The sequence below is a fragment of the Dermacentor variabilis genome, chromosome 7, assembly GCF_050947875.1.
Source record: "Dermacentor variabilis isolate Ectoservices chromosome 7, ASM5094787v1, whole genome shotgun sequence".
Lineage (NCBI taxonomy): Eukaryota > Metazoa > Arthropoda > Arachnida > Ixodida > Ixodidae > Dermacentor > Dermacentor variabilis.
The window spans coordinates 13,664,630-13,692,616 of NC_134574.1; the positions used below are offsets into that span (position 1 = coordinate 13,664,630).

The 27,987-nt window shown below is 43.3% G+C and overlaps 1 protein-coding gene and 2 long non-coding RNA genes across 23 annotated transcripts; 2 read left to right on the forward strand and 1 right to left on the reverse strand.

Moving 5' to 3' along the window:
• LOC142587336 (uncharacterized) lies at positions 1-16,177 on the forward strand. 17 transcript variants are annotated; one of them, XR_012829478.1, is made up of 5 exons: positions 20-62; positions 1,039-1,111; positions 2,779-2,967; positions 5,241-5,377; positions 9,493-9,989. XR_012829478.1 is itself a non-coding variant. In XM_075698252.1 (4 exons), the coding sequence occupies exons 1-4, from the start codon at positions 1,069-1,071 to the stop codon at positions 10,857-10,859; spliced, it is 300 nt and encodes a 99-aa protein (XP_075554367.1). In that variant the 5' UTR covers positions 871-1,068; the 3' UTR covers positions 10,860-11,026. The 17 variants fall into 17 exon arrangements, 11 of the variants coding, with proteins under 11 accessions (XP_075554365.1, XP_075554375.1, XP_075554371.1 ...); XR_012829473.1 differs by lacking the exons at positions 20-62; positions 2,779-2,967 and adding exons at positions 12,348-12,438; positions 15,441-15,534 and having other exon boundaries at positions 875-1,111; positions 9,493-9,561; XR_012829479.1 differs by lacking the exon at positions 1,039-1,111 and having other exon boundaries at positions 1-62.
• Positions 1,120-2,583, forward strand: LOC142587338 (uncharacterized). Its single transcript, XR_012829486.1, has 2 exons — positions 1,120-1,285; positions 2,413-2,583. It is a non-coding gene; the product is annotated as an uncharacterized LOC142587338 (long non-coding RNA).
• Positions 9,595-27,477, reverse strand: LOC142587337 (uncharacterized). 5 transcript variants are annotated; one of them, XR_012829481.1, is made up of 3 exons: positions 27,272-27,477; positions 11,104-11,204; positions 9,595-9,719 (listed from the first exon to the last, which is right to left on the reverse strand). It is a non-coding gene; the product is annotated as an uncharacterized LOC142587337 (long non-coding RNA). The 5 variants fall into 5 exon arrangements; XR_012829483.1 differs by lacking the exon at positions 27,272-27,477 and adding an exon at positions 24,987-26,100; XR_012829484.1 differs by lacking the exon at positions 27,272-27,477 and adding an exon at positions 16,103-16,166.
• Positions 27,478-27,987: the final 510 nt, after the last annotated feature.

Sequence of the window (27,987 nt, forward strand, 5' to 3'; positions counted from 1 at the left end):
CGAGCTTGCAGCACAGAATCGACAGGATGCGTGGGCGGCAAGACCAGGAAGCCGCGTCCGAGGTGAGTTTGTTGCTATTTTGTTGCAACGGCAGCATATTAAATTTTGTAGTCGCAGGGGATACGTTTGGAAGTGAGGTGTCTTCTCGAATGACTTTAGTGGCAAAGTATTACGTCGTGCCGATGCATTGTTCATTAGTGTCGTTGATCAAGGTCAGCATACCACGCACTTCAGGGGAATCGCGGGAACGGAAACAGTTTATGAATTAACTGCCGTGCCGATGCATTAGTTCTTAATGTAACTGAGCATACAACACACTTGGAGATTCGTGGGAATGGAAATTTTGTACTCTGTATGTGTATGTGTGTACTTGCGTCGCCATGCGATCGAGCCGTAGATCGTTGTGAGAGCTGTACAGCCACACTGGCAAAACACTACGCCCTGCGGATGAATACGGAAGAAATGTATGCTAAAGAAAAATGGTCGTCATGCAACTTCATAGCAGTAGACCTTTGTGAAAGCTGTACAGTAACACTGATATTGGCTAGTACATAATCCCGGCTGTTACAATGTCTAGCTCATATAAGGGGCGCTCTATGTGGACGAAACAAGGGCTCAGATCGCTACAACCGCATGCGAAATACTCTGAATGCCTGCCAGTACACTTGTTCGGCGTCTCCGTGCTTGTACTGCGGCAGGAGACGTGACGGCAAGTGGGCGCGTATATCACAGTGGCCGCTTTCCACTCTTGGTATACTTTGCCGCAATACAATGCGCATGCTTCATTGCGCGACACTGGTGCCCTGCAGCGAAGCTGGCTTTAGGCAAACGGCATTATGCAACGCTCGAGCCATCTTGTCCTTCACTGCGGATAGAAAACGCATACACGTTCAACCTATTTGAGCTGCATCATTTTGTCGATGTTTACCCCTCTATACTAAATGAAGAGGATAACGTACGCCAGCGTGGGTGATTTAAAAGATTAATAAAAAGCCCGGTAACATATGTGCTGTCAGTGAAAAAACACTATTAATGCAGGTCTCCACGCTCCTGTAAAGAAAAAAAAAGATGCAATTCAGTGGTGACCCTCTGGAGGTGGATCCGTACCTATGTAAGCACAGCCGGCTCATTAGTCACAAAGTAGGGGCTGAAGAGAACTTTTTAATGCTCATTAGACTACATTGACAGCGATTATTTGTGGTCAGCCAGTGACAAATGCATTGCACCAAACAGTGAGACTTCGTCTTAATCCGCAATGCTTACGTGGCGAACAGGAGAGCAAAAGGTGAAAACAATGTTTTCATACAAGGCAAGTCATCCATGTAGTGGAATTGCGTTTATCGTTGGTGTAGTGTTGATGCACTTTCTGAAGTCCAACCTTTAATGCAGCTTAGTTTCCGTTGGTGCAAGTGCTTCTACTGGAAACATCCAAAATATGATTTATCAAATCAGGTTGCCGTCTTGTAATTTTTGAAATTTTCCTCTGGTCTTAAGTCTTTTCTGAATCTGGAAGAGCTGGCTGATTGTACATTTCATCTCGAGATAGTTTACACACTTCCAGCAACACAGGTTACCACACTTTGTTGAGTGCAGATGAGCACTGCAAATTCTATCATTTTGATGAGGCACCGATCTAATGCCACTCACTCTTTCCACAACGCTTTCTCAACTTGTACTGTACTTGTTTCTTCCACCTTCCATTTGCAGCACCAGGGCTAAGGCACAACAGCAATAACATTTCTAGCAGAAAATGCTTGCTCCTTGGCATCTGATCCCCCGTTCATTTGCTACTTTCTTCCAATTTTTTTTAATGTGATGCTCCTGCCTTCACACACTGTCAGACTGTTCTCCTTCATGCGTTTCCTTGTACTCTTTCTGTCCGCTTCTTGCTCAACATACCGTGCATGCCTTCAGTCTTGTCCTTTTCTATCTCTCCTCCAGAACCTGCAACTTTCAACAACCTGGCATTATTTTGCTTCTTTTTGTGATAGTGCCTGGCTATCTGTTGCTGATGCCACACATTCACTTTGCAATGGTTTATTAGACCACATACATAAATTAATAGCTGTATAAAACCTTGACCCTCCAGCACTTCCACAAAATTCATGCAGAAGTGGAAACAAAGATTACTTAATTCCTCACCACACGTTACTATGTCTGCATCAAAGCTTGATATTACCAACATGTGTGCAGTGTCGTTGCCCATGCTTCCTGGACAGGAAAGCCAGTTGCTCCAGTTCACAAGGCTAGAACAACTGCGAAGTGATTGAGCTATCTGCTTGTGCTGCATTTTTTTGCCACAAGCTGTACAAGGTCATGGCTTGTGCTGCAGAAACCGCATCTTTTTGCCTGCTGCATTCCTTTGTGATGCATTGAACGTGTCTGCTTCTGTTTCCCCTGCTATTTTTACAGAGAAGCTGTATATGGCTAGGTTCTGACCATGACCAATAGTGCATACATCGACAGGGTGTGTAGAAAAAAGTTGCGTCGACAAAATTGAATCCACAGTAGCCTGCTGTGCGCCAGCAGTGCTCAGTGGCTCCGGAGTGCATGGCAGAATAATAAAACGTCATTGTGTACCCACCAATGTCTGTGCCTCGTTTTCTTGTGAAGTCGACATCGCTCTAGCGACATCAGCAGTTTTACTTTGGTCCTGCTATGGCCAGGACGCATCTAGTTCGTACTGAAGAACAACAATGTGCATGTTAAGAGCACCGGTGTGAGCAACAGCGTGAAGGCAACGGGCAGTTGCTATAGCCAGACCCGCCTTGTCTGCAGATCCGTAATGTCGGCTAGCTGCTCTGTGACCGATGAAGAACAGCGTGCCCGTGAGGATCACCTTTGCAAACAGAAGCGGGAGTGGGCACGAAAGCATCGGCGACCAATTGCAGTATATCACAGTGACCACAAAGCAATGGTTACCATGGTGACAAAGTAAATAGAAGATCAAAGATAACGAAGTTGTGTGTATGTTTCTTTATTTAATCAATATAGCAATTAACCATATATAACTCAATATACTTGTCAACAAGTACAGCTTCAGCTGGTCTTCCATCTTCACATAGTGGAAGGGCTCTGAATTGTATTTTTTTTATCATTTGTCATCAAACTTGTGCATTTTCTTTTTGTAATGCTACAGCCTGTTTCGTGCCATTACTGTTTTCTCTGCTTTTGCCTATTCTGCAGCAGTTGCTGGCATTGTCTCTTGCCTAGGTGTTGGTCCGCACAACATGCTAGAGATGCCATAGACAGTTTAATCACAGGGTGTTCAATGTAAGAGAAGGTCAAAATTACTGGTGTTTCTAATTTTTTAAGCAGCGATTTTTGAACTCTTGTGTGATAAAATCTCGCTTTGTTGATAAACAAGTGATTATCTTTGACAAGTTGTTTCCTATGACAACATTTTTTCTGCGTCGAAAGTTCACACATTTGCCAACAAGGTGCACACACGAGTCAAAGAACTTTGAAACTTTATAGGTCTTGCTTCATGCTTTGTCACTTGGTTTGACATTTTATTCTCATTTTTGATCTCATTAACCTGGCTGCTGTGTGGGAATACCGAACTTGCTACTTAGTACTCAGCATGAAACAATGCTTTAAAACCACTGTGTTGTCCACTGGCCTCACCATGCCACTGTGTGGTTTTGATCAGAATTTTCCATCATAAGTACACTGTTACAAACTTGCACATGACAAGTATGTTACCCTATATGCAAGCAATGCACTGTTTAAAGCCGAGCTAAATACTTCACCAAAAGAACTGCTTTCACCTCCAGTCCACTCTTTTTAGTCTGTTGTCTAAACATCCTGCCAAATACTGTCATTGCTATTGCGTCCTGCTGCAAATGTTCATTGTCAGTATACCTTAATTGTTTTGCCTGCTAGCGCAAGTAATATGCCTGAAAATGTACTATGGTGGTGTCCTGTCCTCTTAAGGATGACCAATTTTCCTGGAAACCATAGTAGCCAGAAGAATGGTATTTAAAATGTGCATCACCAAGGTCCTGCAGAAGAGCAGAGCTCAGTGTTTGAGCTTTGACATCACTCCATAGAATACCTGCATATAATTTGTGCTCAATTAACCTTGCTGCAAGACTTTTTCCAAGGGCAAGGCCTAGAATGTTAGTCAATTTTTGATGCTCTGACCTAGTTTGATGTGATTTTCTGTGACATTTTTCTCTATTCCTTTCTTGATTATCTTGGATAGTGGCCTTCTTAGGAGCTATTGCTTCATTAGATGTTTCCTAGGAAGGAAAATCTTGGAAGCCATTATACCACACTAGTGCGCATCATCTGTAAGGAAACAAAGCACTGCATGAGCAGAGGTCTGTCTGCGGCAGCTGCTGTGAATTGCGCCCACGCATCACCCATGTGCTGCTCTCGTGGTCTTCCAATTAGCAACGCAGTTGCACCACACCTTGCTTTGTTTGCGAAGTGCCACACGAGATAGATTGTCCATGCTAGCCAATATATTGCGAAATGGAAACCTGTATAGAGCTGCACGCAAATTTCGCATTAGGCAGTAGGCGAAATATTTTGTAAAAGTAACAATTATATAAATACCATGCAATGAAACCAATCAATATGTACTGAACCAAACTTGTCACCTAATCGCACTGCAGGGAACCCCTGATCATTCTAAGTTACACCAAAGGCTTGTCATATTTAAATAGTCTCTTGTGCACGCAGTGTATGAATGGGATATCATTGAAAAATATGTGAATGCCTAACGGAGTGTAATCAGGACTGGCACTTTTTCACTGTAACTGTCAGTTCCCTATATGTTGCTTTGCTATAGGGAGGTTATGCTCTAATAGAAACAGTTGGAAGACGGTTCTGTCCACATTGTCACTTCCATCTATATTTGTGCATTCGTTTAAGACCCATCAACTAGCCCAAATTAATTTACATATCTCATAAAAGCAAGTGCACTGCAGTTGGAGCTTTGGAAATAGGCCTGTGTTTAAAACAGATTCGAGTGGTCGACACATGAAGTGGGCTCGTTCATGCGAGTACCCATGTCAGTGCTGTATTGTCTTTTTTTTGAAGAGGATCGATCTATTGTTCCTGCTTTAGATAAAGTCTAGTGATCTAGAGAGCATATTTTAAAAGGCTGATGAAAAGGGGAACACTTTTGGATTTTGCGTGCTAACTACTATCTTGTCAGCTGCTACAGTTTTTGTAAATATTCAGTAAATATATTTGGTGCATCTCTTTTCCTCTGTAACACTTTCATGGAGGTTGCGGACGCTTCCAGACGCAAGACTTATTTATGCAGCAGGTGCTCCTTGGCTGCATCTGCAATGCTAGCTCAAGGCGAGAATGCTTTGGCCACGTTGCCATCTGCATCCACAGTCATCCTGGCACAACCGCCATGGTATGTTGGCCACAGAAACGTCACGTGGGTTGACAATATGTGTAGGCTGCTGTGAACACAGTTGGCAGGTGGGCTTTGCTTGCCTTGCATGGTTTAGATTCCAGCTTATGATCTTGAAAATCTCACCTTGTGCTTCTATTGAAGCATTACAAGCAATGGTGTCTGTCCTTTGGCATCATTATCTAAAACTTTTCACCTGTGTTGCCATCTGTTTACAGCAATGTTTCTCTAACTTATCTTATGTTCAAGTGCCATTGTAAGTTAATTCTGGTTCACACATTTGACCCATTCTGTCATGTCTCGGCACCAAATGTTACGGAACCTGTATCTGTGAAAATAGAGGGTTTTCACACCATTTTCTCCTCTAACACAGGATACTGATGATGTTTATAGCATCAGCAAATGTTGATAGCGTCTTGTTTCTGCAGAGAAATCGGCAAGGAAATGCTCTGTCCTGACAGACGCATGTACCGTGATGGGGCCGATAACACCTGTGTGAATCAGGCCTTTGTGAGGAACATAGTTGTCAATTTACCTTTTGACTAGTCTGGCCATGTCAAGAATTGCTGGATAAAACATACTTCTCTCTTTCAGAAAGAGATAATTGAAGTGTTTTGGAGGTTTTCCTAATTTCCTGCCTCTGGCTTGAGCAGGTGTGCAAGATGCAAGCATTAGGTCCATAGAATTGACTGCACCATTTGAAGGTGCACCACTGTAAATGTTCGGTTTGCCTGCAAGACTGTGAAACATGCTTTGTTAAGAGTCTTATGGCTTTGGTAAATATTACATCTCAATGTGCAGAAATACGTCTCAAGATGTTGAACTTTAAAGGGGTACTTACATGATATTTTTGACTATTCATTTCTTGCGTTAAATCAAGGTCCTAGACTTCTAAACTCTAGAAAAAATTGTGACAAGCTTCAGAGCGCAGTTAGTAATTAGTAGTACTGACTTTTCTACAGCCAATTTCAGTGTCGTTTTTTTATACAGTGGAACCTCGATACGATTCTGCTTAATACGTTTTTCGAAATGTTAAGTTTTTTTTTTTTTTCTTGAAAATCCGATTTGGTTGGATAATATGTTGGATGATATGATTTTCCTATGGTACACTTTATTTTCCAGTTCCTGTGAAGATCGTATCAATGAGGTTCTACTGTATTTCAGTTTTTAATTTATTTCTCATTAACCCTTTATTGACAATTGTTGCCTACAGGCAACATACCAGAAAAAAGAATGTTTGTCTTGCGTAGTTTCATTATTCAGTACCAAGTTTCTGGCTAGGTGTCTTTGGCCAACACTGAATGAGAGGCAACAACTGTCATTTGTTAGTTCAGAGCAGACGAGGAAGAAGTTTGGCATGTGACTCACTGTCTTTTAAAAGTAAGGTCAGAGGATACAGGCCGATGTAAGATATCCAACTGCGGTGGTGTCACACATCTGAAGTAAAGCAAAAGAAATGTACACCTATGGTTCATATGTGACGAGAGCTGTCTATACAAATTGAAAACAAAGCCTCAGGTGACTTGGGGTGAGGCCCACTTCCAGATTCCTGCCTGGGGCTATTGTATTATTATCATAAATATTTACCCCTTCATATCAGTAAAATCATAAAACTTTCCACATATTTATTCATGAGGTGGAAATGTGCACATCAGCTGCTGTGAAATATAACCTCGCCGAGCATTCGACCTCAGTCAACCTCAAATTTGTCCATGAGGTTGCCACTGCCATAGCTAAAAAATTTTAACAGCCAACCAATGTCGCATCACTTAGGGAGGTTGAGATCAGCTTAGGTTGACTTCATTACGTCAGCCGTGTGAACCTTGTGAGGTTGGCCATCTTTGCATGGAAGCCTACATTCTATGGCCCCCTGTAGAATCCTGGGATGCTATAACATAAAATGATTCCAAACTTTTCTATTCCAATTCTGCAATCAGCCCACCACGATTGGTCAAAACTTTTTCAGGCCACTCCAAACTTCACCCGTCTGTCACGAAAACCGTGATGGCTCTCCATCTGCTATACATGTACACACTGAGTATGAATGATTAAACTGCACAAAAGAAAAATAATTATTCCTGATTCAACGCCTTTTCACCATTGGCCCTCTGCTATTGGTTCAATGTTTTTGGGTAACACCCACCTCGCCTGTCTGTCACGCGACCTCACAAAACCACAAAAACTGACTGCATCAAAGTGACGTGTACGTGGAAAAAAAATGCATTAATATGCTGAACAAAACTGAAAATTTTTCTGAATAGCCAGAGACTGCCCCGTTCTGAAAGGAATAGAAGATGGCTGCCCGCCGATTGCTCAGGCCCTCGCTACTCACACCTGCCGGTCAGCATGTATTTATTTGCACATTATAACCCTTTTTGCACGGCAGTAAAACGTTATCGAGCCCTTGCGGCATGTATACAGCATTGCTCTGCCAACTCTTCCTTGCTGAGGATTTGTTTTAGCGGCATTCTTATCCTTCTGTTGCAAGCCGCCGCGATTTTCGACCAGCCACCGCAAGCTAAATAAGGTGAAGCGGACCATTCGGAGAAGCCAGCACCACCCTCTTCATGCGGTTATCTATTTTCACTGTGCTGGCTCGGCCCCATCGAAACCCTCTCCACTAGACCGTACACCTCGCCTCTTGTCAGCTAATTAGATAAGAAAAACCGCTGAGTGTAGGCAATGTTATTGGTTTTGGAAGTGAACAAAGGTGACCTCCTATAAACGAGGAGAGTGTTTGGTTGGGTTGCTCAGACCACGCTGCAAGTCACTGCCCGATGCTTGCGCCGGTTACATAAATTTGATGTCAGGAGATTGGAATCAAAACAGTTTGAAATCATTTTATGTTATAGCACCCCTGAATGTGCTTTACTTTAGGTGCGTTCAATTCGCCTGCACCGCCTGAACCAGTTCACAAGGTGTTGCACCCTGCCATTCGTTCCAGTGGTGCAGCAATGGCACCCGCTGAACCACTCCGTTCGTTTCAAAAGGTGCAGGGCTGGTTCATGATTTTGCTGCACCTACTCCGCTGTCGGTGCCGACTTGGTGCAGGCGTACAGGTGCGATGCAGCAGTGCAGCAGACAATCCAGCACATGGGTGCAAGCACCATTAAAAGCCCGCTTACACACGTCTGATGTGTCTACAAGTGTGGTTTGTAGTTAGGCCCACAAGCTGATAATTCTTGTAGTTCACAATCTTTCAAATGTACGCACTCTGTGCACATTAATCGGGCATAACATAACGCCTGCACCGCATCTGCACCTTGGCATTTGTTTCGAGTGTTGCGCTGTGCCTGCACCGCAGAAACAAGCTGCACAATTTCTGAACTTCTCGTGAACCTCCGTTAACTGGTTCACAGTTGTGCAGGTGAATTGAGCAGACCTTTTAAGTGCTTCCACATGAAGCTCTTATTTGCCCTTACGTTGCTTGGTGGCCTGATGGCTGCTTCAGGTATTGTACAAAATGTTCGATTCAACATTGAAAGAAAATTCAAGGATATGAATGCTCATGAAGGCCAAAATTCAGTGACATACAAATGCATTAATTCTGCACATAAACTAAAAATTGTCAAATTTCCTTCTTCCTAGCTGCATTCAGTTAAGCATGCTACTAAGTTGTAATTGCTGGAAAAGTGTAAAAAAAGGCAATTCTCTTTTATAGTGTAGAGTGTCGACTGATAACTGGCCTTACGGCCAGAAATGATGTGCTTACCTTGAGGAGGATGCTCTAGTTCAGTGCCAACTCTAATCTCTTCATTCAAATACATGTAAAATGCAGAAATGCTTTTGAGACTACTGGAATAATTTCAATGAAATTTGTTGCATTTGAGAGAAAAAGTTAAATTTTAGTCATTCTAGGCTGCATAATTTTGATTTAGGACCTTGAATATTTAGGAAAAATTGCTGAGAGTCAGTAAGCTTACAAATATAAGCACAAAGTTTACAATTTCATAGTTTTTGTATCAAGTTGTAAACTTCATACGGAAGTCTTTTTAATTTCACAATTTTCAAAATTTCCTGCCACAAAAAATTGCCCCCTAAAACAGTCTCTACATTTCAGCTTTTTTTTTTTTTTACATGTAACCAACCTCATCGAATTCTGCTGCTGGCTTCAGAGAAAAACTATTTCTCTGTTCCCATGTATTCAGATAGGAGCTCCCAAGATAAAACTGCCTCCAAGTCAGGTAAACCATTGTATTAAAGAATATTATAAGGAAGAGGAGGAGAAGGAAAAACATTTATTAAAAGAAAGAAAGGAAAAGCAGGTGTCTTTCTGCTTGTGTGGGAGGCGCCCTTAGTCCAGGACTCCTGCGGCTCTTGCTGTCTCCCGGGCTTGCCACACCTGGTGTAACAAGAATTGTGTTCTCATTTGAATTACTGGAGTATACTTTTTCCTTTGTCATAGGTGGAAAAGTAAAGTATCAGCAACGTTCTCACACCAACACTGTCCTTATTGGTATGTAGTGTGACTAAATTCTGCTTTTGCATTAGTTGTGTTGATAGCATGCTTGTTCCAAATTCTTATTTGTTCCTTTTGCAAATTTTCATTTTGTTCACAGAACTTTCCAAAAGGGGAACGTATCCAATAAAATAAAGCACTATTTTACTTTCATGCTGAAGATTCATAACTCTTACAAATTGATGTGGTTTCTACCTGGTGATCTTCACTTCACTAAAGAGTAATGAGCTAGGTACTAGGGTATCCCAGCAACATCATGAGCAAGCAACACCATCTTCTCTCATCTCTTAGAGAAAAAAAAAATCGTTATAACTTTACTTCACTCTGCAAAATGCTTAAAGCATAAAAATATCACTCGTTTTTTTTATTTTTACATGTTATAGTACACAAGCGCCTATTAAACAATGAACAGTACACCTCATTGTCTTCTCCCATCCAGTCATCCCTGGCCCAAGACTAAGCGACTGCCAGGTCAGCAAGCCAAATTAAAGAAAGTGTACCACACATGAAATAGGACGCTGAAAAACTTTTAGATAAATTGTGTTGTAGTTTAACCTAACCCCTCCTCCTACATGACAAAAACTTGTTTGCATGTCAAGGTAGCATCAGAAAATACTAAATTTCTTTTCTGATTGAAATTAAACCTGGAAAGTATTCTATCAAGTGCAGAGGGCAGAAGGGCATTAGCAAATAGCATCGCTTTCAAGATATTTCACGCGGTGCCTATAGGTTGCCTTGATGCTGCCTCCAATCTCCCTTGTACTGAAGCATGCACACACACATTATACCTCCATTGATACCGAAGTCCCACTCAAAAGTCTCTGGCCAACGCAAATCATCCTGCATGTACCGCTGACAAGGTGTACATCTTTGGCGAAGTTATTTCCAATTCAAACATCTGATGGGCCAGAAAACTATAAATTTCGTTATGTCACCATTAACCAAAACACGAATTAATATTCCTGCTTGCAGGGACACAAACTGACTGCTGTTACTGAACAGCGCTCCGTGGCATTCAAGTGAAGAATGATCTTGATCGTCACTTATACGAATAATCATTCGGTTTTATGGCTGGGATTCCTAGGTCATGTGAATTGTAGTGGAGCTGCTTAGTGTAGTGACTGATTTGGGGCTGCTCAATATTTTTTTTTTTTTGATGCCACTCTAATGTCCACCAAATAAAAGAAAATGTTTCTTTCTACATTGTGTCTTATCATTGCTTTGCAATTTGCAAGCACAGTACAGCAAAAAAGGGGCTTTGCCTTACATTGGTTCTATTTGAAATAGGCTGTTTATTTCGGCATACATGCTGCAGCTTGTGCTCTCCAGGTCTCCAAGCATGAGTACCTGCTTCTGAGAAGATGACAGCTATAAGAAACAAATGACTCTGTGTCACACAATTACAAAAACATGAAAGTGCCTGCTTTATGATAGATACAAAAAAATGACAACTCAGGCAGACTGGCAGAGCAGTCATCAATAATAAAACAAGACATTGCACAGTTTATTTGCCTAAGAAATGAGGTCTGCACATCAAGCTTAGCAATTCTCGGCAGCTTGCTCGCTTTATACAATCAGTCCACATTGTTAGCTCAACATATCCGTTTGATGGATTTCACAGTTCTCTTTAACACTCTGCCTGTCCCTTACTTCACCAAATCTGTTGTTGCTGTGAGCACCGCTGAAATTACAGCGGAATCTCATTGATAAGTGTCCAGGAAATTGTAGCTGTCATTCGTTTTAACATCTATTTCAACAAACCAGTTGGGCAAGGGCCTAAAAACCAGCAATTTGGAACCATCAAGTTACAGTGCACAGGGCTGGGCAAACACTTTGAAATTGGGTGCCAACAGCACAGAAGGTTGCACTACCCGCCGTGGTTGCTCAGTGGCTATGGTGTTAAGCTGCTGAGCACGAGGTAGCGGGATCGAATCCCGGCCACGGCGGCCGCATTTCGATGGGGGCGAAATGCGAAAACACCCGTGTACTTAGATTTAGGTGCACGTTAAAGAACCCCAGGTGGTCGAAATTTCCAAAGTCCTCCACTACGGCATGCCTCATAATCAGAAAGTGGTTTTGGCACGTAAAACCCCACAATTTAATTTTAATGTTTGCACTAACTTTCCAAATGCAGGCAGATTTAGGTGAACAATCACATTTAAGGTGGAGGTTATGTGCTGCTGATCTATGGTGTAAAAACACACATCTTGCTTTTACGTTGGCCTTGTTAATCAAAGAAACATATGTGCCATAGAATCTTGACTGTGGGTAATATTAGTGATAGCCACATTAGACAACTGCACCCGTCCTTCTGGGGAGCTTCTTTGCATTCTTATGAGAGGAACTTTTGAAGTTCAACCATGTTATAGTGCTGCACAGCGAGGGCAATTTCGTTTCAAGGCCAATGAACCAGGAACGCAAAACATTTCTCTATGGAGTGAACAGCGTACCCTACTTTTTTAAACTTACCAAGCTGATTGAGCGTATTTTTTCTGTCCATATCGCCAACAGAAATCTGCCAATATCCAGAACGAAGATCAATAGAAGAGAAATAGCTGGAACCATGGAGGCAGTGAAGGACATCGTCTATATTTGGGAGCAGGTAGACTTCCTTCTTAGTAATTTTGTTCAGATGACGGTAGTCTACACAGAAGCGCCACGTGGCGTCCTTCTTAACCAAAACCACAGGTGACGCCCAGGGACTTGAAGAAAGCTTAACGATGTTTTTATCTAGCATTTTGTTCACTTCACTTAGAATTACTCGGCGTTCCGATGCAGAAACTTGATATGGTCATCGGTGAATAGGCGTAGCATCGCCAGTAGAAATCCGATGCTGGACCGCGAGCGTCTGGCCTAAAGGGTGATCGTTTGAAGTAAAAAATATCTCGGTAGGAGGATAATACGTGGCAAAGGTTGTCAGCCTGCGCAGAGAACAGGTCCACCGCAACCATTTTCTTTATGTTGGCATCGGTGCCCGAGGCTGGTGCAACGGGCTTGCTAAGCTCAGAAGAACCATCGGTTGATAAAGCTGCTACGTGATAGTCGCCGAGACAATCAACGTTGACAAGGCAAATACCTTGCAGTAGGATTTGCTTTCCCAATCAAAAGTTAAAGATAGGCATGCGAGTATGGTTAGCAGTAACAGTCAGAATGCTGTGAGGCACGGTGATGTCATACTGTGGTGGAATGTTGGGCAGAGGAGTGACGAGGTACTCGCCATCAAGAACAGGTGGGCAACACAACAGTTTAATATAGGCTATTGACTTCGGTGGCAGGCGAATAAAGCAGGTGAGGCGTAAGCGACACTGGGGTGCGTTAGAAGGTTCTACGAGAATCGGCAACTCAAGGCAAAGGGTACTGGCAGAGTAGTCAATAAGAGCAGAATGCGCAGAGAGAAAATCGAGTCCGAGAATTAGGCCATGGGGCAATGAGCAATCACGGTGAAGAGGACAGGAGTGTGGCGGCCGGCGATGCTCACACATGCCGTACATATGCTGATGATAGGCACAGTACCGCCATCCGCAACGCAACCAACGTGTGCAGACACTGGGGTGAAGTGCTTTTTCAGTCGTCGTCGGAAGGCAGCACTCATAATAGAAAGATGTGCTCCTGCATCGATGAGTGCAGTGACAGGTGTAATGGTTGGAGTCGGGCATGAAATAGATGGTAGCTGGCCCATGCGGTCATCGAACTTATCCACGCTGAGGACGTTGTTGAAGGGAGAGACTTGTTCTCATCAAGAATGAGGAATCTGGGATTTATTTACAGTATCTGCATGAGAATGTGACAGTTCATCAGTCTAACATGACTGAAAAAGGAATGCACCCTGAGGAGCTGCCAACGGCTCCTTAAATACACTGTCCTCCCGAAATCCCTAGGTGAGGGAAAACGGCAGTTCACCGCCGACTAATTCGGAGCGTCCAAAGTCATCGTAACCAACCCGCCTTTGAGGGGGAGGGTTTATGCACTCACTTCTGCACAGGTTGCACTGACCACACCAAGGTGAGAGGGTTTTCGCAGACACTGTGCTTGACCCGAGCAGGCGCCTCTTTATTCCAGAGTTGACCCTGCAGTCAGTGGCCGCCGCATCTGTCCATTGATTGATGCGTGAGACGGGTTCTAAGCTGCCTGAGACGGCACCGCAAAATATCTTCCAGGAGCTCCCCTGCTCCAAGCAGACCTTGACGGTGAACACACTAACAATACTTGCTCCGTCCACTGTGTCTAGCCATCTCGGCACCCTTCCGTTGGAAACGAGGCGCATTGTCCTCCTTACAAAACCAGTCGCCGCCACAGCCATGGTAGCGCCGATGGGCTGGGGACTGATGTCTGGTCGTCCTTTCAAAGCGAGTCGTCACAGCAGACCTGGTGGCGCCTTCCCGTCGGTCCCTTCCTCGAAGATCGCCAGCACCAGCTGGTCGAACGTAACACAGGATACCCGTCAACGTCAAGAAAGTTTTGGTTCGTAGGTAACATGAGCAGAGAATTTGAGGGCAGGGTCGACAACACAGCTTCACCTCCAGAAGCTGTGGTGCCTAGTTTTTTGGCTGCATCCAGGAGGCAATAGGCGGCGAGGAGAAGCAACGGGCCTTGGGTGTACGAGACTAATGGCATTGAGATGAGGGCGAGTGGCTGTAGCGAAGGTTCGGAGGTGGGGCATCAGCGGCAGTGGGTTCTAGGCGGGTGGCATAGGGAACAGTAGGTCCAAAGGTGCAGGAATAAGCGCAGGCGTATGTCCGAGGAGGTGGTGGCCATTGGTTGCGGCAGTGACAAGCGACGTGGTCGATGCGACAGCAGTGGAAGCAGATCGGCTTGTCATCAGGGGTACGCTATTTGGACGGGTTGCGATATGTGGCAGAAAAAGAGTGCCGGGGACGAGGAGGGCCGCTAGAGAACGGGGGAACGCTGGGTTGAGACGTGCAACACACGGAGTTCAGACCCATGTTCTCAAATTCCTGTCTGACGACGGCCTGAATCCTGGCAATTGTGGTTGCTGGCGGGTCGGGAGGTGTTGCAGAGAAGGCTGGCCAACAGGTGGCCTCGAGCTGGCGGCGAACAATACGGGTTCGGTCATCACAGGTGGTCGCCTGATGTGGTCGACCCTCACATGTCGACGTAGCAGCAGTGTTGGGTAGCTGCGTGATGTGGTGTGTGATACGGCGGCTCTTAGCTTGTTCAAGGCGACGGTATTAATTTGTCATGGCGCCGATAGGAAAGACGTTGCCGAAAACAAGAAAATTGAAAGCGTCGTAGGCGATGCCTTTTAGCCACCTTATCTGCTTCAGACATAGTATGGTGGGCTTTGTGGCAAAGAGCCAAGACGTCTAGGATGTATCAAACGTATGGCTCTGTAGATGTCTGGTCACGAGGCGCAAGAGCCTTTCTCGCGGCAACCTTGCACCCAAAGGGGTCGCTAAACAGTTCTCGTAGCTTTACTTTGAAACTGTCCCAGCTTATTATCTCGTCATGCGTTCAGAGTCGCATGCGTGGGGTGCCACCGAGATAAAAGATTACATTAGCAAGCATAATTGTTGGATTTCACCTGTTATTAGCACTGGCGCATTCATAGAGCTTGAGCCAATCATCAACGTCCTGTCCCTCCAGGCCACAGAAGAGACCAGGGTCACGATGTTGGGCAACCATGACGATAAGAGCAGTCGGACAAGCTGAAGCCATTGCAGATGCGGTCTCGTCAATGGGAGGTATGGTGACAAGCTCGATGTACCGACCACTTTGGAGTGCTGTGACGAGGACGGGGATCGCTAACCTCCACCAGAATGTTGCACAGACACAGACGAAATACACAGATGAAAGAGGCTATTTACATGCTATTTACACTGGAGCCAGACAGCCAGGCCGACACTCGCTCACGCCATGAGCCCAGACACACTTCATCTCTTCCTCGCGGCGGCTCATCTCTTGAGCATCTCTCGATGAGATCGTAATAATATGAATGTCTGTACTACATAGTGTGGTGTGTAGTGTGCGACACTGTGCAGCAGATGGAGAGAGACAATAAGCAGACGAGAAAGAACGTGCGCGCAGAGGCGAATTCCGTACTGGATGGAAGACAACGTTGAAGAGCGTCCGGCACGTGAGCACGCAGCACAAGAAAAAAAAAAAATGAAAATGCATCCAATCAGAAGAAAACACAGAGCTTCCAGGGGCCAATCAGGAAACGAAAAATCGACGAGAGCAGCAGAAAAGCGAGGTGCGCTGGCAGAAGGGAGAGTTCTAGGAAGCGACGCCAAAAGAAGGTCGGTTACCGGACTGGGAGTTCAAGACCGACCGGCAGGTTGCGGACCCGAGCCACCAGGACTTCACCCAACTGGGACCTCCTGCCAACCCGTTCCTGGTCAATGACCTGTCAATCCTGCTCAATGACCTTATTCAATGTGTCGAGGATTGTATTGACAAATATGGTGCCGTAAGGCTTTCACAGGAAGCAGGTTGTTTCAGTAGAAGGGTATTTAGAATTATGGTGTTTTTACATGTCGTCAACATTTGCACAGTGGAACAATAGGCTGCATCTGCAGAAGAAAGGCATTTGCATAGGGTTGTGTCTGGCTCCCGTCTTTAGCAACCTATATTTAGCACAATTAGATAGGCACATATATGACCACCTCACGGGACTAACAGTTTTTCAGCGAGCTTTTAGATTTGTCAACAATTTTTTAGTGTATCTGGATTTCCCTAGTAATAGTTTTCTAGAAAAATGTCCTGATGTCTAAGATTTTTTGCGAGTGTTTGAGACCTCTTGAAGTGCAATACGTTTCAGTTTCTTGACTTTCAGTTCATCTCTACTGATAGTAGGACTTGCTGGGCTTACAGTCCATGAGCTAAGAAACCCCTTCTCCAATTTCGTTCAGCCCATTTGAATTTGGTGAATAGGGGCATAACTAACTAATAGGAATGGCTTTCTGCCCACTGCTGCGCATGTGGATGTAGGCCGAAATTCAAAACATGTTTTATCGTTGCAAAACACAGAGACCGTGTTACACATGAGATAATCAAAGCGGGAGAAATTCTACGTTTAAAGAATGGTTGAATCAGCACCCCTCTATTGCTCTCACTGACGAGGAGATCAGACACCTCGGGCTATCACCACGTTGAATTTTGTGTGGCTTTGTCGTGGCGTTCTAAGTATGGTTGGTGGGCTATTGTGTGACTATAAATAGCGATGCTTTCTGAAAAGAAAATAAACAGTTGGAAGTTCAGCACTCCGTTCTCTCTTCTATCCCTTCTGGTGGCTTTGCGCTGTTAACCTGAGTTTGAAGCATAATTTATCAACAAGCCCAATCTTAAACCCTTCGTAACTAACATGTGTTTCAAAAACATCCTGATGAAAACCAGTTTCCAGCAACAGGCTGCAAGTCTTAAGGAGGCTGGTTACCCTAACCATGTGTTGGTGTCAATGGCAGAAAGGCTGCTCAAACAGGAACGTTCGAGACGATGCCTCCGTGCAAATGCAAGAGCTAGCAGCCGTGACCAGGTGAAAACCGCTGTGATTCTGTATATACACCAGATATCACATAGCCTGAAAAAGATAGGAAGCCAAGGTAACGTGCGGGTGTTTTTTCAGCTCCAAATAAGCTAAGCACCTTGTGTAAAACCACTAACCCAATAAGGACAAAAAAGCCGGTTTGCGGTAGAATCGCAAAGATGAGTTCGTTGGATGCGCTGTAGGAGTGGTCTATCATATTCCACTGTCATGCGGTAGATGCTACATAGGCCAAACCGGAAGATGCATTAATGAGCACTTAAGAGAGCACAGAAATATAGTGTATCAGGTGATGATTTTCTTGCTTTGCATTGCAATACATGTCCATGTCGCCCTCTTCTAAATGACACCGCTGTTATATACAGGGATAAGCACAAGTGTGTAAAATTAATAGTAGAAACTGGGCAAATCCTCTCGGCCGCTGACCAATGTATCAGCGAACTATCACTATCATTGTCCGTGAGAAAGTTAGATTATTTGCGCATGCCATGAAAGTTGACTGCATTTGCAATGGATCATTTAGGTTTCTTGGTGTTTTCTTGTTGTACCGGTTTTAGACAGTGGTGGCTCTACTCATGAGCCATATATACAGTCGACTTCCATTAATTTGATCACCTCTCTGGGGTTTTACTTGCCAAAACCAGTTCTGATTATGAGGCATGCCCGTTAATTGATCCTGACGGGACCATTGAGACTGGTTGAATTGAACAAAAGGCATAAAAGAACATTGAAACATGCCATTGCTTCACTTTACAGTATTTGCCTTTAAAATTAACTTTGGCCGCGTTTCAGTTTAGCGCTACACCTGCAACCATCAACAGCTACCAACTCGCCCAGTTTACTATTTTTCTTAATTTTAGCTTCACTGCAATACAGCCATGTTATGCATAGAACCATACCAAGCAGGGAAAGATGCCATTGTTGCAAGACAGCACGTGTTCCCTAGTTTACGTACATGCACATGTGCAGTCTCCAGTCACAGTATGAGCACCAAGACGCCTAATAGGTGTATGGGCAGGCCTTCAGAGTTTGATATATTCACACTCTTTTGTTGGCTTTTAACATCTCCTCGGCTTATCGCAGTTTTTTCAACTTACTGCCTTCCTTTTTGCTAGCTTTCCCAAAACACATGATTGTTTTCCACTTCTCTGTGCACGGCACATTTACTTAAAGAACACATACTAGGCCTCATTAATGGTCTCATATACGAGACATGCATGGAAGGTGAAAAAAGGACTCAAATCACCACTGAAACGTAAGAAACAGCTCTGAATGGCTGCCAGTATGCTTATTAGGTGGCTAGGTGCTCCTACTGTGACAGGAGACTGCATGCCTGTATAATCAAGGAACACGTGCTATGTCCTGTGACAGTGGCCCTTTTCCATTCTTGGTATGCTTCACCACAGTAAGTTGCATATGCTTCAGCGCTTAACACAGCTGTATTTGGGCGAATCTGACCAGTGAGGTTCGAATTATCTGACGAAGGCCAATTTTGAGATTGAAATAACAGAAGTTTGGGCTAACAGAAACATATTTCATTAAATAAAAAATCAACAAAACTTTACTTAAAAGGGGTGACTGACTACTTCTATATCATTAATATATATTAAAAATGACAAGAGGCCAAGCATGCTGCTTTGAGGAACACTGGAAGTAACTAGCACTTCATGGGAAGGGCAATCGCTTATGCTGACAAATTGTTTGTGCTTAGTTAAGTATGCAGAGATTCAGCCAATTAAGTATGGCAGAAGATTTGTGATTTCGAGCTTCTCAATTAGTTTTGAGTGTCAAACAAGCTCAAATGCTTTTCTGTCTGCAATACAGGAATGTAGCATCAATCTGGCCAGGTTTATCAAGAATGCTAGCAAATGCTTGCATGTATAAACCCGTGATCCAACTTCCAATAAATCGTTGAAAGTACCACTTGTGTGTGGTCTCTTCTCTCGTCTGTCTTGTGTATGGTTTCTGCGCTAAGCACTAAAAAAATGTTGTACCAACAATGTTAAAAGTCCACCCTTGCAATGTAAAGTTTCTTTTTTTTTTCAAAAATATTCCACACTTCTCTGAAATGTGAACATATTTGTTATTCAATATTCAATTGGTCAGTTTCGTCAAATATCCATATTTAATTCTATCCAGAAATATCAGAATATGAAAACCCCTACTACACATGGGCCTTGAGTGGAGCAGTATGGCCTTAAATGCGTGTAATCAATGCTACTTACAGGGGACACAAGAGGTGAGTCTGGGGTTTTATGTGCAAAAACCACGACATGATTATGAGACACACAATAGTGGGGGACTCCGGATTAATTTTGACCACCTGGAATTCTTCAATGTGCACTCAATGCATGGTAAACAGGTGTTCTTGCATTTCTTCCCCGTGGAAATGCAGCTGCTGCAGTCGGAATTTGATTCCGCGCCCTTGGGATTAGCAGCACACAATGCCAAAGGCATTATGGCGGGTTTTGAAACTCGAGAGGTGGAAAAGAAACCGCGGAAAGCTTTAGAAGAGATGTTTTTTAGATTGTTTGACACATGTAATGCCAGTCACAACCAGGCTTCTGGTCAACTGATAAGTTTGTGAATGAGAGTGACTGAAAGGTAATAGTATCTGCCGCACCAAGAGGACATCAGGAACATGTTCACATTGTCCAAATGATAATTTTTACAGCCTCAATTGAGAAAACAAATCTGTTGGCTGCCTAAAGGCGAGGCATCCCTACTGCGTGACTAGAAATTACTAAGCAAAGCAAAAAAGTACCTGCTCTATATGTCCACTCAGGAACTGCAGTTCCCTTTGAGAATGGTCACCACATGCACCTGACTTTCTCCCTAAAGATTCTAGTGTGTGTAATTATTGACAGAAAGGAAGATTTGATAACTTCTAATTGCGTGTTCTCCAATTGAATACAAGTCCAAATGGTCAACAACTATTTGATTTACATTTGACATTTTGAACATTCGCACAGCACAAGCCATACTCGAGAAGAACACCATCAGTGCAGATTGTGAAACACCTGACGAGTAGGGAAAAGAAAGCTTCGTTTTCAGGGCTCTGAAATTATTTTGAGTTTTGTGCAAGTGCACCGTCAGTAGCGTACCTTCTGGTGATCATCAAGGGTTCAGCATTTAATATATCTGCTCTTACCAACACTAACAATACGAGACATTCCTCTAACAATTCTTTCCTTCCTCAAATAAACACTAATTGTCAATGTTTACTGCTCTTTTATGGTGATTAAACACTAAATTAAACCACCCCCTATTAAAGCCTGCCGCACAACATTAACATTCAAGAGAGATATGAAGAAATATTTACTATCGACACTACTGGCTACAGACTCATTACTACGAACATATATTATATACAAATTTATTTTACCACTTTCAGTGCTTCTGTACTTGCCTAATGTATCGCTTTTATTCTCTATATCCCATTGTCTTTATTTTTTCCTTCCTTATTTTTAGAAATTTTAAGTTTTTTGTCGCACAATATATATTTCACTTGTACTTTGCATATTGTAAGCATATTTTTGTTTCTAATTATCTCGTACATTAACCCTGTGTTCTTTGATATGTGTCATCCCTATGTTTCCATAACGTGCCAATTACTACATTTTTATTTATTCATACACATCATCTATTTCATTTGCTTGCATTTGTAAGCACCTTCCTTGTATTTGATTACTTGCTTCATTAACTTCGTGTATTCTGATGTGTATCACTGCTATGTTGCCATAATGTATTCATTACTATATTAACTACTAATAGGTCCCACTGACAGTTTTTGTAACTCTGGGACCTCCATCTGTACTAATGATGAATGATGAAATAAAATTTAGGTATTCTGCATAAATTGTGTAATTATTAGGTATTAAACATCACCATTGCTAGATGTCACAGCGGCACCACTTCCCAGGTTTTGAGCCACCCCTAGTAGAACGAACAAGTGATCTTTTTTTCATGAAGTGGATTGGCTTCCCACATGACATCATTAAGAATACGCAAAGCAAGCCTCCTCATTAAGCTTATTTTTAGTAGGATATGAAGGCACAGTAATTGATGTACCTGTAAAAGTAAACACACTAATGTAAGACATGTAGATGTTTCTTGAGTCCAATGGTAGACTTGCCTGAGATAGCAGATTGTCTGCCACTGTTGTTTACACACATACTATTGACTAAGAAAGTTTACGGACCACGGGATCTCAGAAAACGCTAAATATCCGAGCAGCCTTTAAAAGTAGCCAGTAAAACCGTACATCACAATGTTCGCATATACTAGTAGAGGCTGGAAATGGGAATACCAGGCTTCGTTTTGAGGCTGCGGAGATATTCAGCTTTTTGTGAGATCCCTCCATTCGTTAACTTTTTGGGTCGATAGTACATTTGTATGTGTGTGGTAGGGAAGGTATGAATTAGAAAGTTTCCCCAAAAAATCAGGGCTTTGCTATAGATGTGCCAGGCTGTAGATGTGCAGGCAAAAAGTGAAAAAGAATGCAATAATGTTTAACAATAGCACAGTGACAACAGCAACCAAAGCAAAGCAGCAGAGGGGTACATGTGGTGGCAGAAACTTGCACTGTATCTATTGCACTTATATTCTTGTACTGCAGGGGAGTGCAGAGAGTAAGTTACCACGACTGCACACTGTACAAAACATAAGCGCTCTATGTAAACTTCGTTTTGAGGCCTTCATCACCACAATAACAAAAAAAAGCTGCATCTCTAAGTGACACAGGAACACACTAGGTTCAAGTAAACTGCAAGTAGCCAACACTACTGTCATTGTACGATGTTGTGTCCAATGAGGCAGGACATAGCCAAGGCCACATAGAATAAAAGTGACATTGGAGAGGAAAGGCTTTAGAGGAGGGTAATTTTTAACCACTTGCAGCTCTTTATATAGCATGGTGACATGAAGCTTTTTTGAGTAACCATTCGAGGAGAGATACTGTGTACGTGTAGGTAACACACAACTAAAATAGTTTCAGGGACCCTTTGGGTGATGAGGTTAACATTTAGTCTTTTTTTCTTTATGCAACCACAAGGTTCTGTTACACATGTACAGTTTTTCCGTGAACATTTTTTTTCCTTATCAATTTGTGTTGTACCTGTTTTTTCACCAATAAACTTCCAGTTGTGAATAGGTGCTCGTGTGTGTTCCTTACTTTCCTTGTACGATTTTGTTCTGTTTTCTTTAACTTCAGTCTTTCCTCAGCGGCAATGCTGATGTCATTGTTATTGATTTCTAGTGCTTTAAGCTAATATGGCCAGTCCTACACAATAGAGAAAAAGTGAAATAAAGAAATGCGCAAGATATGCATGCTGGGATGTGAAGTGATTGCTTACGATGGGGCAGGGTGGACACCTTAGGGAATGATGGCTGGAACAATGTTATAATTATTTTCTTTTTCACACTTTCTCATTGGTCTCAGCAGCATTCTGCTTACATTATCATCAGCAGGTCTACCGGTAAATGATAAACAAATTCTGACATTATACCAGCTAATAACTGCCTTGCTCAAGATGGACAACTGAGCTATTTCATGATAGGAGTGTTTGAAAACTTGCATCAATACTGACTGAACGAAATGCTATTTTGCTTCAGCTACCTAGAAAGAACTAGCATTATTGGGGTTGATCTCTTGATATGTCTTATGGTAAATGAATGGAGGTGCATTTGCCCATTTAGAATGAGAATAGTGGAAATTAATGGGACATTGAAAAGACACTTCAATATTCCGACTGTTGTTACAATTATGAAGGGGATGACAGTTCCCGTAGCATTACTGTTCTGCTTACCATTTAAAAGTTACCAGCTTACTGCTGTGGTTTGGACATTAAACTCTACATTCGACCTCACATTGGGTGTTGTTGTTGCACCTGCCTTGAACCCCACCCTTTCCATGCATATGAGGTGTGTTGAAAAAGAAACCGAACTTTTGCTATAACAGCTTTGCTGCTTATGGTACATCTTCAGTGATGTCCCCTTCAAAGTAGTCCCCTCTACTGGCAATGCACTCTTCCCATCTTTTCTTCCATTTTTTGGAAAGCCTCCTGGAATGCAATTTCTGGAATGGCATGCAGGTCTCTTCTCGCATTGTCCTGGATCTCCTCTAGGATTTGGAAAGGGTCTAGGTCCGGAGAATATGGTGGGTGGGGCACAAAAGGAGTGTGGTGTTTCGCTAAGTAGCTGCAGACAAGGAGCCACATGTGAGCCAGGGCATTGTCATGATGCAACATTCAAGCCTGATTTTCCCACAATTCAGGCCTCCTACTGCACACACAATCTCTCAAACATGTTAGGGTTCCCTGGCAAACTTCTTTGTTTACCATCTAACCATGTGGCACAAATTCCTGATGGGCAATGCCTTTGCAGTCAAAAAACACAACCAACATCACTTTCATTTTTGACCGACTCATGCGCGCTTTTTTTGGACGAACAGAACCTTTGGCCACCCACTGCGACGACTGCACTTTCGTTTCAACATTGTAGGCATAAACCCATGTCTCATCGCCTGTTATGATGTTCTTAAGAAAGTTTTCATCGTCATTGGCAGCGGCAAGCATTTCCTGGCTTATTTCAACACGGGTCTGCTTCTGTGCACCAGACAACAAACGTGGCACAAATTTTGCACTGACACGACGCATCCCAAGTTTGTCACTCAAAATTTCATGACATGATCCTACGCTGATACCCACGTCATCAGCGGCTTTTCAAACAGTCAAACAACGATTTCCACGAATCATAATTCGAACTCTCTCGATGTGGTCATCATCTGTGGATGTGGAAGGTTGTCCAGGCTTGGGATCGTTACCGACCAACATTCTTCCCTCTTCAAAACGCTTGAACCAATCATAGCACTGCGTGCGACTCATATAGTCCTCCCCGTATGCTTGGCTAAGCAACTGAAATGTCTCTGTGAAAGTTTTCCCAAGTTTATAGCAGAACTTCACACACACACACTGTTCTTCCAATTCCTTCATTGTCACTTTGGCACCAATCCGAAGAGCAGCTTGTTCATGTGCTCACTTCAGCGGCTGTAGCTCGCCAAATAACAGCCAGAGCGAAACGCAGCGAATGGCAGTTTGTTGTCTAAACCTGCCGCTACATGCGCTCAGTAGCCGCAGCGCGCTCTCTCTGCTGATTGACACGCTATTTCAAAAGTTCGGTTTCTTTTTGAACCCACCTTGTATATATTACTGTACACACACACACACACACACACAAAAACCTTGAGTCGTAAGTGAGCACTGTGTCTGTCCCCTTTCCTTTTCCAATCAGTTGACACTGTTTTTGTTCTAAATACCTTCTAGGTAGTAGGCCATCAAGAAACTGTCTTGAAAGTGCCCTATATTATCTGTGTTGTAGAGTCCAGTTTGTCAGTCCACCTAAATTTAGCATTGTTTATAAATTCTGCTTAAGTGCTTCAAGATTTTATGTATTCTGTACACTTCTGCAGGTCAACACGACCACATATTTCATGTAAGTAAAAGTTACTATGCAGAAAATGCTTGTTTTATTTGAAGACTAAGCAGTTTAAGTGATAATGCATGTCCTGACTAGGTAAAGTTAATGGAAAGTGACCAAACATATTTTTCATGAAAGAAAGGCTATGTATATGTACTACAGGTAATACAAACCTCTATTTGCATGCCGCTGCTATAGCTCCCATGACCAGTGTGACTTGCTTTCTGTAAGCAGTACAGGCTGTACAGAGCTGTCAAGTCAGCTAGTCTTTAGCCTATCTAGCTTGCTTTCCTGGTGCTTTCATGTATACAAACCAGAAGGCCGCCTTCTACAGTATTATGCTGAAGATTATAAACGGTTGCCTGACACTTTGCCTTGCAATGTTCACAGGCATTCGGCTTACCAGGAGGCATCATTTGTGTTGGCAACAGTAGGTGAGAGGTAAATAAAAAGTAAAGTACACATTAATTTAAAAGCCTTCATCTTCACTACATTGTGCAACATGATGCCTTTCCAAAGGAATGTAGCCAGTGCCATCTGCAAGCACATTGCTCACCAGCTGCAGTGGCTTCATATCGACACAGGTGACATGCAAAGACATCATTGTGCTTGAAGTGAGGTGCATGTAAAGCACCACAATCCAATAAAACTGCTCATCTTTTATACATGTACTGCGTTTTTGCTCCCACTTTGAGGATGACATGATGAGCCTGAATGCCATCAGCCATCCCATACAAAAACTGTCCCAACTTTCATTCAAATGACTCAACCTAACTGTGATAGGCTAGCAATTTTCTTGTTTGGATATGCTGTTCAGTTTGTGCATGTTATAGTGCAGGCATACCACCAATTGAGTTAAGCATTGTGAAAATCAAGTACACTACATTGCCTGCTTAAGCACATGAACATTAAGCAACAAAATCTTTTTCTGCTCATGCAGTGACCTACAGCTGCAAAGGAAGACACAAAGACAGTGCAGACGTGTAGGTAATATCAAGTTTTGATGCAGACATAGTAAGCTGTGGTGAAGAATGAAGTGTAATCTGTGTTTCCACTTCTGCATGAATTTTGTGGAATAAACCATTGCAAAATGAATGTGTGGCATCAGCAACAGATAGCCAGGCACCATCACAAAAAGAAGCAAAATAATGCTGGGGAGTGGTTGTCGAAAGTTGCAGGTTCTGGAGGAGAGAGACAAAAGGACAAGACTGCATCGATCAATTGGACATGACTGAAGGCATGCACGGTATGTCGAGCAAGAAGCGGATAGAAGGAGTATTAAGGAAACGCATGAAGGAGAAGTCTGACAGTGTGTGACGGCAAGAGCATCACATAAAAAGAAAAATTTGAAGAAAGTAGCAAATGAATAAGGAGATCGGATGCCAAGGAGCAAGCATTTTCTGCTAGAAATGTTATTGCTCTCCTGTTCGCCACATAAGCATTGCGGATTAAACGAAGTCTCACTGTTTCGTGCAATGCGTTTGTCACTGGCTGACCACAAATGAATCGCTGTGTAATGAGCATTAAAAATTTCTTTTCAGCTCCTACTTTGTGATTGATGAGCCGGCTGTGTTTATATAGGTGCGGATCCACCTGCAGAGGGTCATCACTGAATTGCATTTTTTTTACAGGAGCGTGGACGCCTGCATAAATAGTGTTTTTTGACTGACTGCACATGTTACCAGGCTTTTTATCAATCTTTTAAATCACCCACACAGGCGTACGTTATGCTCTTCATTTAGTACAGAGGGTTAAACATCGAAAAAATGATGCAGCTCAAATCGGTTGAACGTGCATGCGTGTTCTATCCGCAGTGACGGACAACATGGCTCGAGCGTTGCATAATACCGGTTGCCTAAAGCCAGCTTCGAAGCCAGCAATGAAGCATGCGCATTGTATTGCGGCAAAGTATACCAAGCGTGAAAGCGGCCACTATGATATACGTGCCCACTTGCCGTTACGTCTCCTGCCGCAGTACAAGCACGGAGACGCCGAACAAGTGTACTGGCAGGCATTCAGAGTATTTCGCATGCGGTTGTAGCGATCTGAGCCCTTGTTTCGTCCACACAGAGCGCCCCGTATATGAGCTAGACATCGTAACAGCCGGGATTATTCAACGATCTACGGCTCAGATTGCATGGCGACGCAAGTACACACATACACATACAGAGTACAAAATTTTTATTCCCACGAATCTCCAAGTGTGTTGTATGCTCAGTTATATTAAGAACTAATGCATCGGCACGGCAGTTAATTCATAAACTGTTTCCGTTCCCGCAATTCCCCTGCAGTGTGTGGTATGCTGACCTTGATCAACGACGCTAATGAACAATGCATCGGCACGACGTAATGCTTTGCCACTAAAGTCATCCGAGAAGACACCTCACTTCCAAACGTATCCCCTTGCGACTACAAAATTTAATATGCTACCGTCGCAACAAAATAGCAACAAACTCACCTCGGACGCGGCTTTTTAGCCTTGCCGGTCACGCATCCTGTCGATTCTCTGCAGCAAGCTCGGCTAGGGACAAACGGAGCAAACGGTTTTCTTCCCCGTAGTACCTAAATGACGAGAAATTTTGAGCACCTAAAGTCCCCACATTTCTCTCTCGCAACCACTGCTCCTCGCGCGTGCGCAGAAAGAGCGGTGAAATCCAATTTCGATGTGCTCGTGGAATGCCAGTATATTGTGACTTCGGATTGACATCGTTCTCGGAGAGACAGGACACCTTGAAGACGCGCCTGGCAAGTACCGTTCAGTCGGTCACAATGATTCATTTCCTACTAAAACAGCGCGTAAAAAGCTGTTTTAGCTTTATTATTACGCGAAAACATGTTTTGTTTAACTATGAAAACTTGTTATTGCGTGTACGACTATACGTTACGTAAAAAAATATCAGCGGGCCGCTAAAGTTGGAGGACAGACGACAAGGTTCGCGCTCGCTCTGAAATAGTTCGTCGTCTGTTCTTGCTTTTCTTCGCTTGGTGATGCAGTGCGGGTGAGTAAAGATGTAATATGCGTGAATGGAAACATTTCATTAAGATTTTACTTTGAGAACGCGTTATTTATGTAGCCATATCCACGTTTTAGACGAAGCCTCTTACAACACCAGCCAACACGAGCCTCGCAGACACATATACCGTCATTCCCATGACGGCACGGTGCCCCCTTAA

What these genes read in the sequence shown, in the direction of transcription:
- LOC142587336 (XM_075698250.1), top strand. Translation starts at nt 27, where the DNA reads ATGCGTGGGCGGCAAGACCAGGAAGCCGCGTCCGAG. An exon ending in ACCAGGAAGCCGCGTCCGAG is followed by an intron (nt 63 to 5,240) that starts GTGAGTTTGTTG and finishes ACTTTCATGGAG; the next exon opens with GTTGCGGACGCTTCCAGACG. An exon ending in ATCCTGGCACAACCGCCATG is followed by an intron (nt 5,378 to 15,440) that starts GTATGTTGGCCA and finishes CTGTCCCTCCAG; the next exon opens with GCCACAGAAGAGACCAGGGT.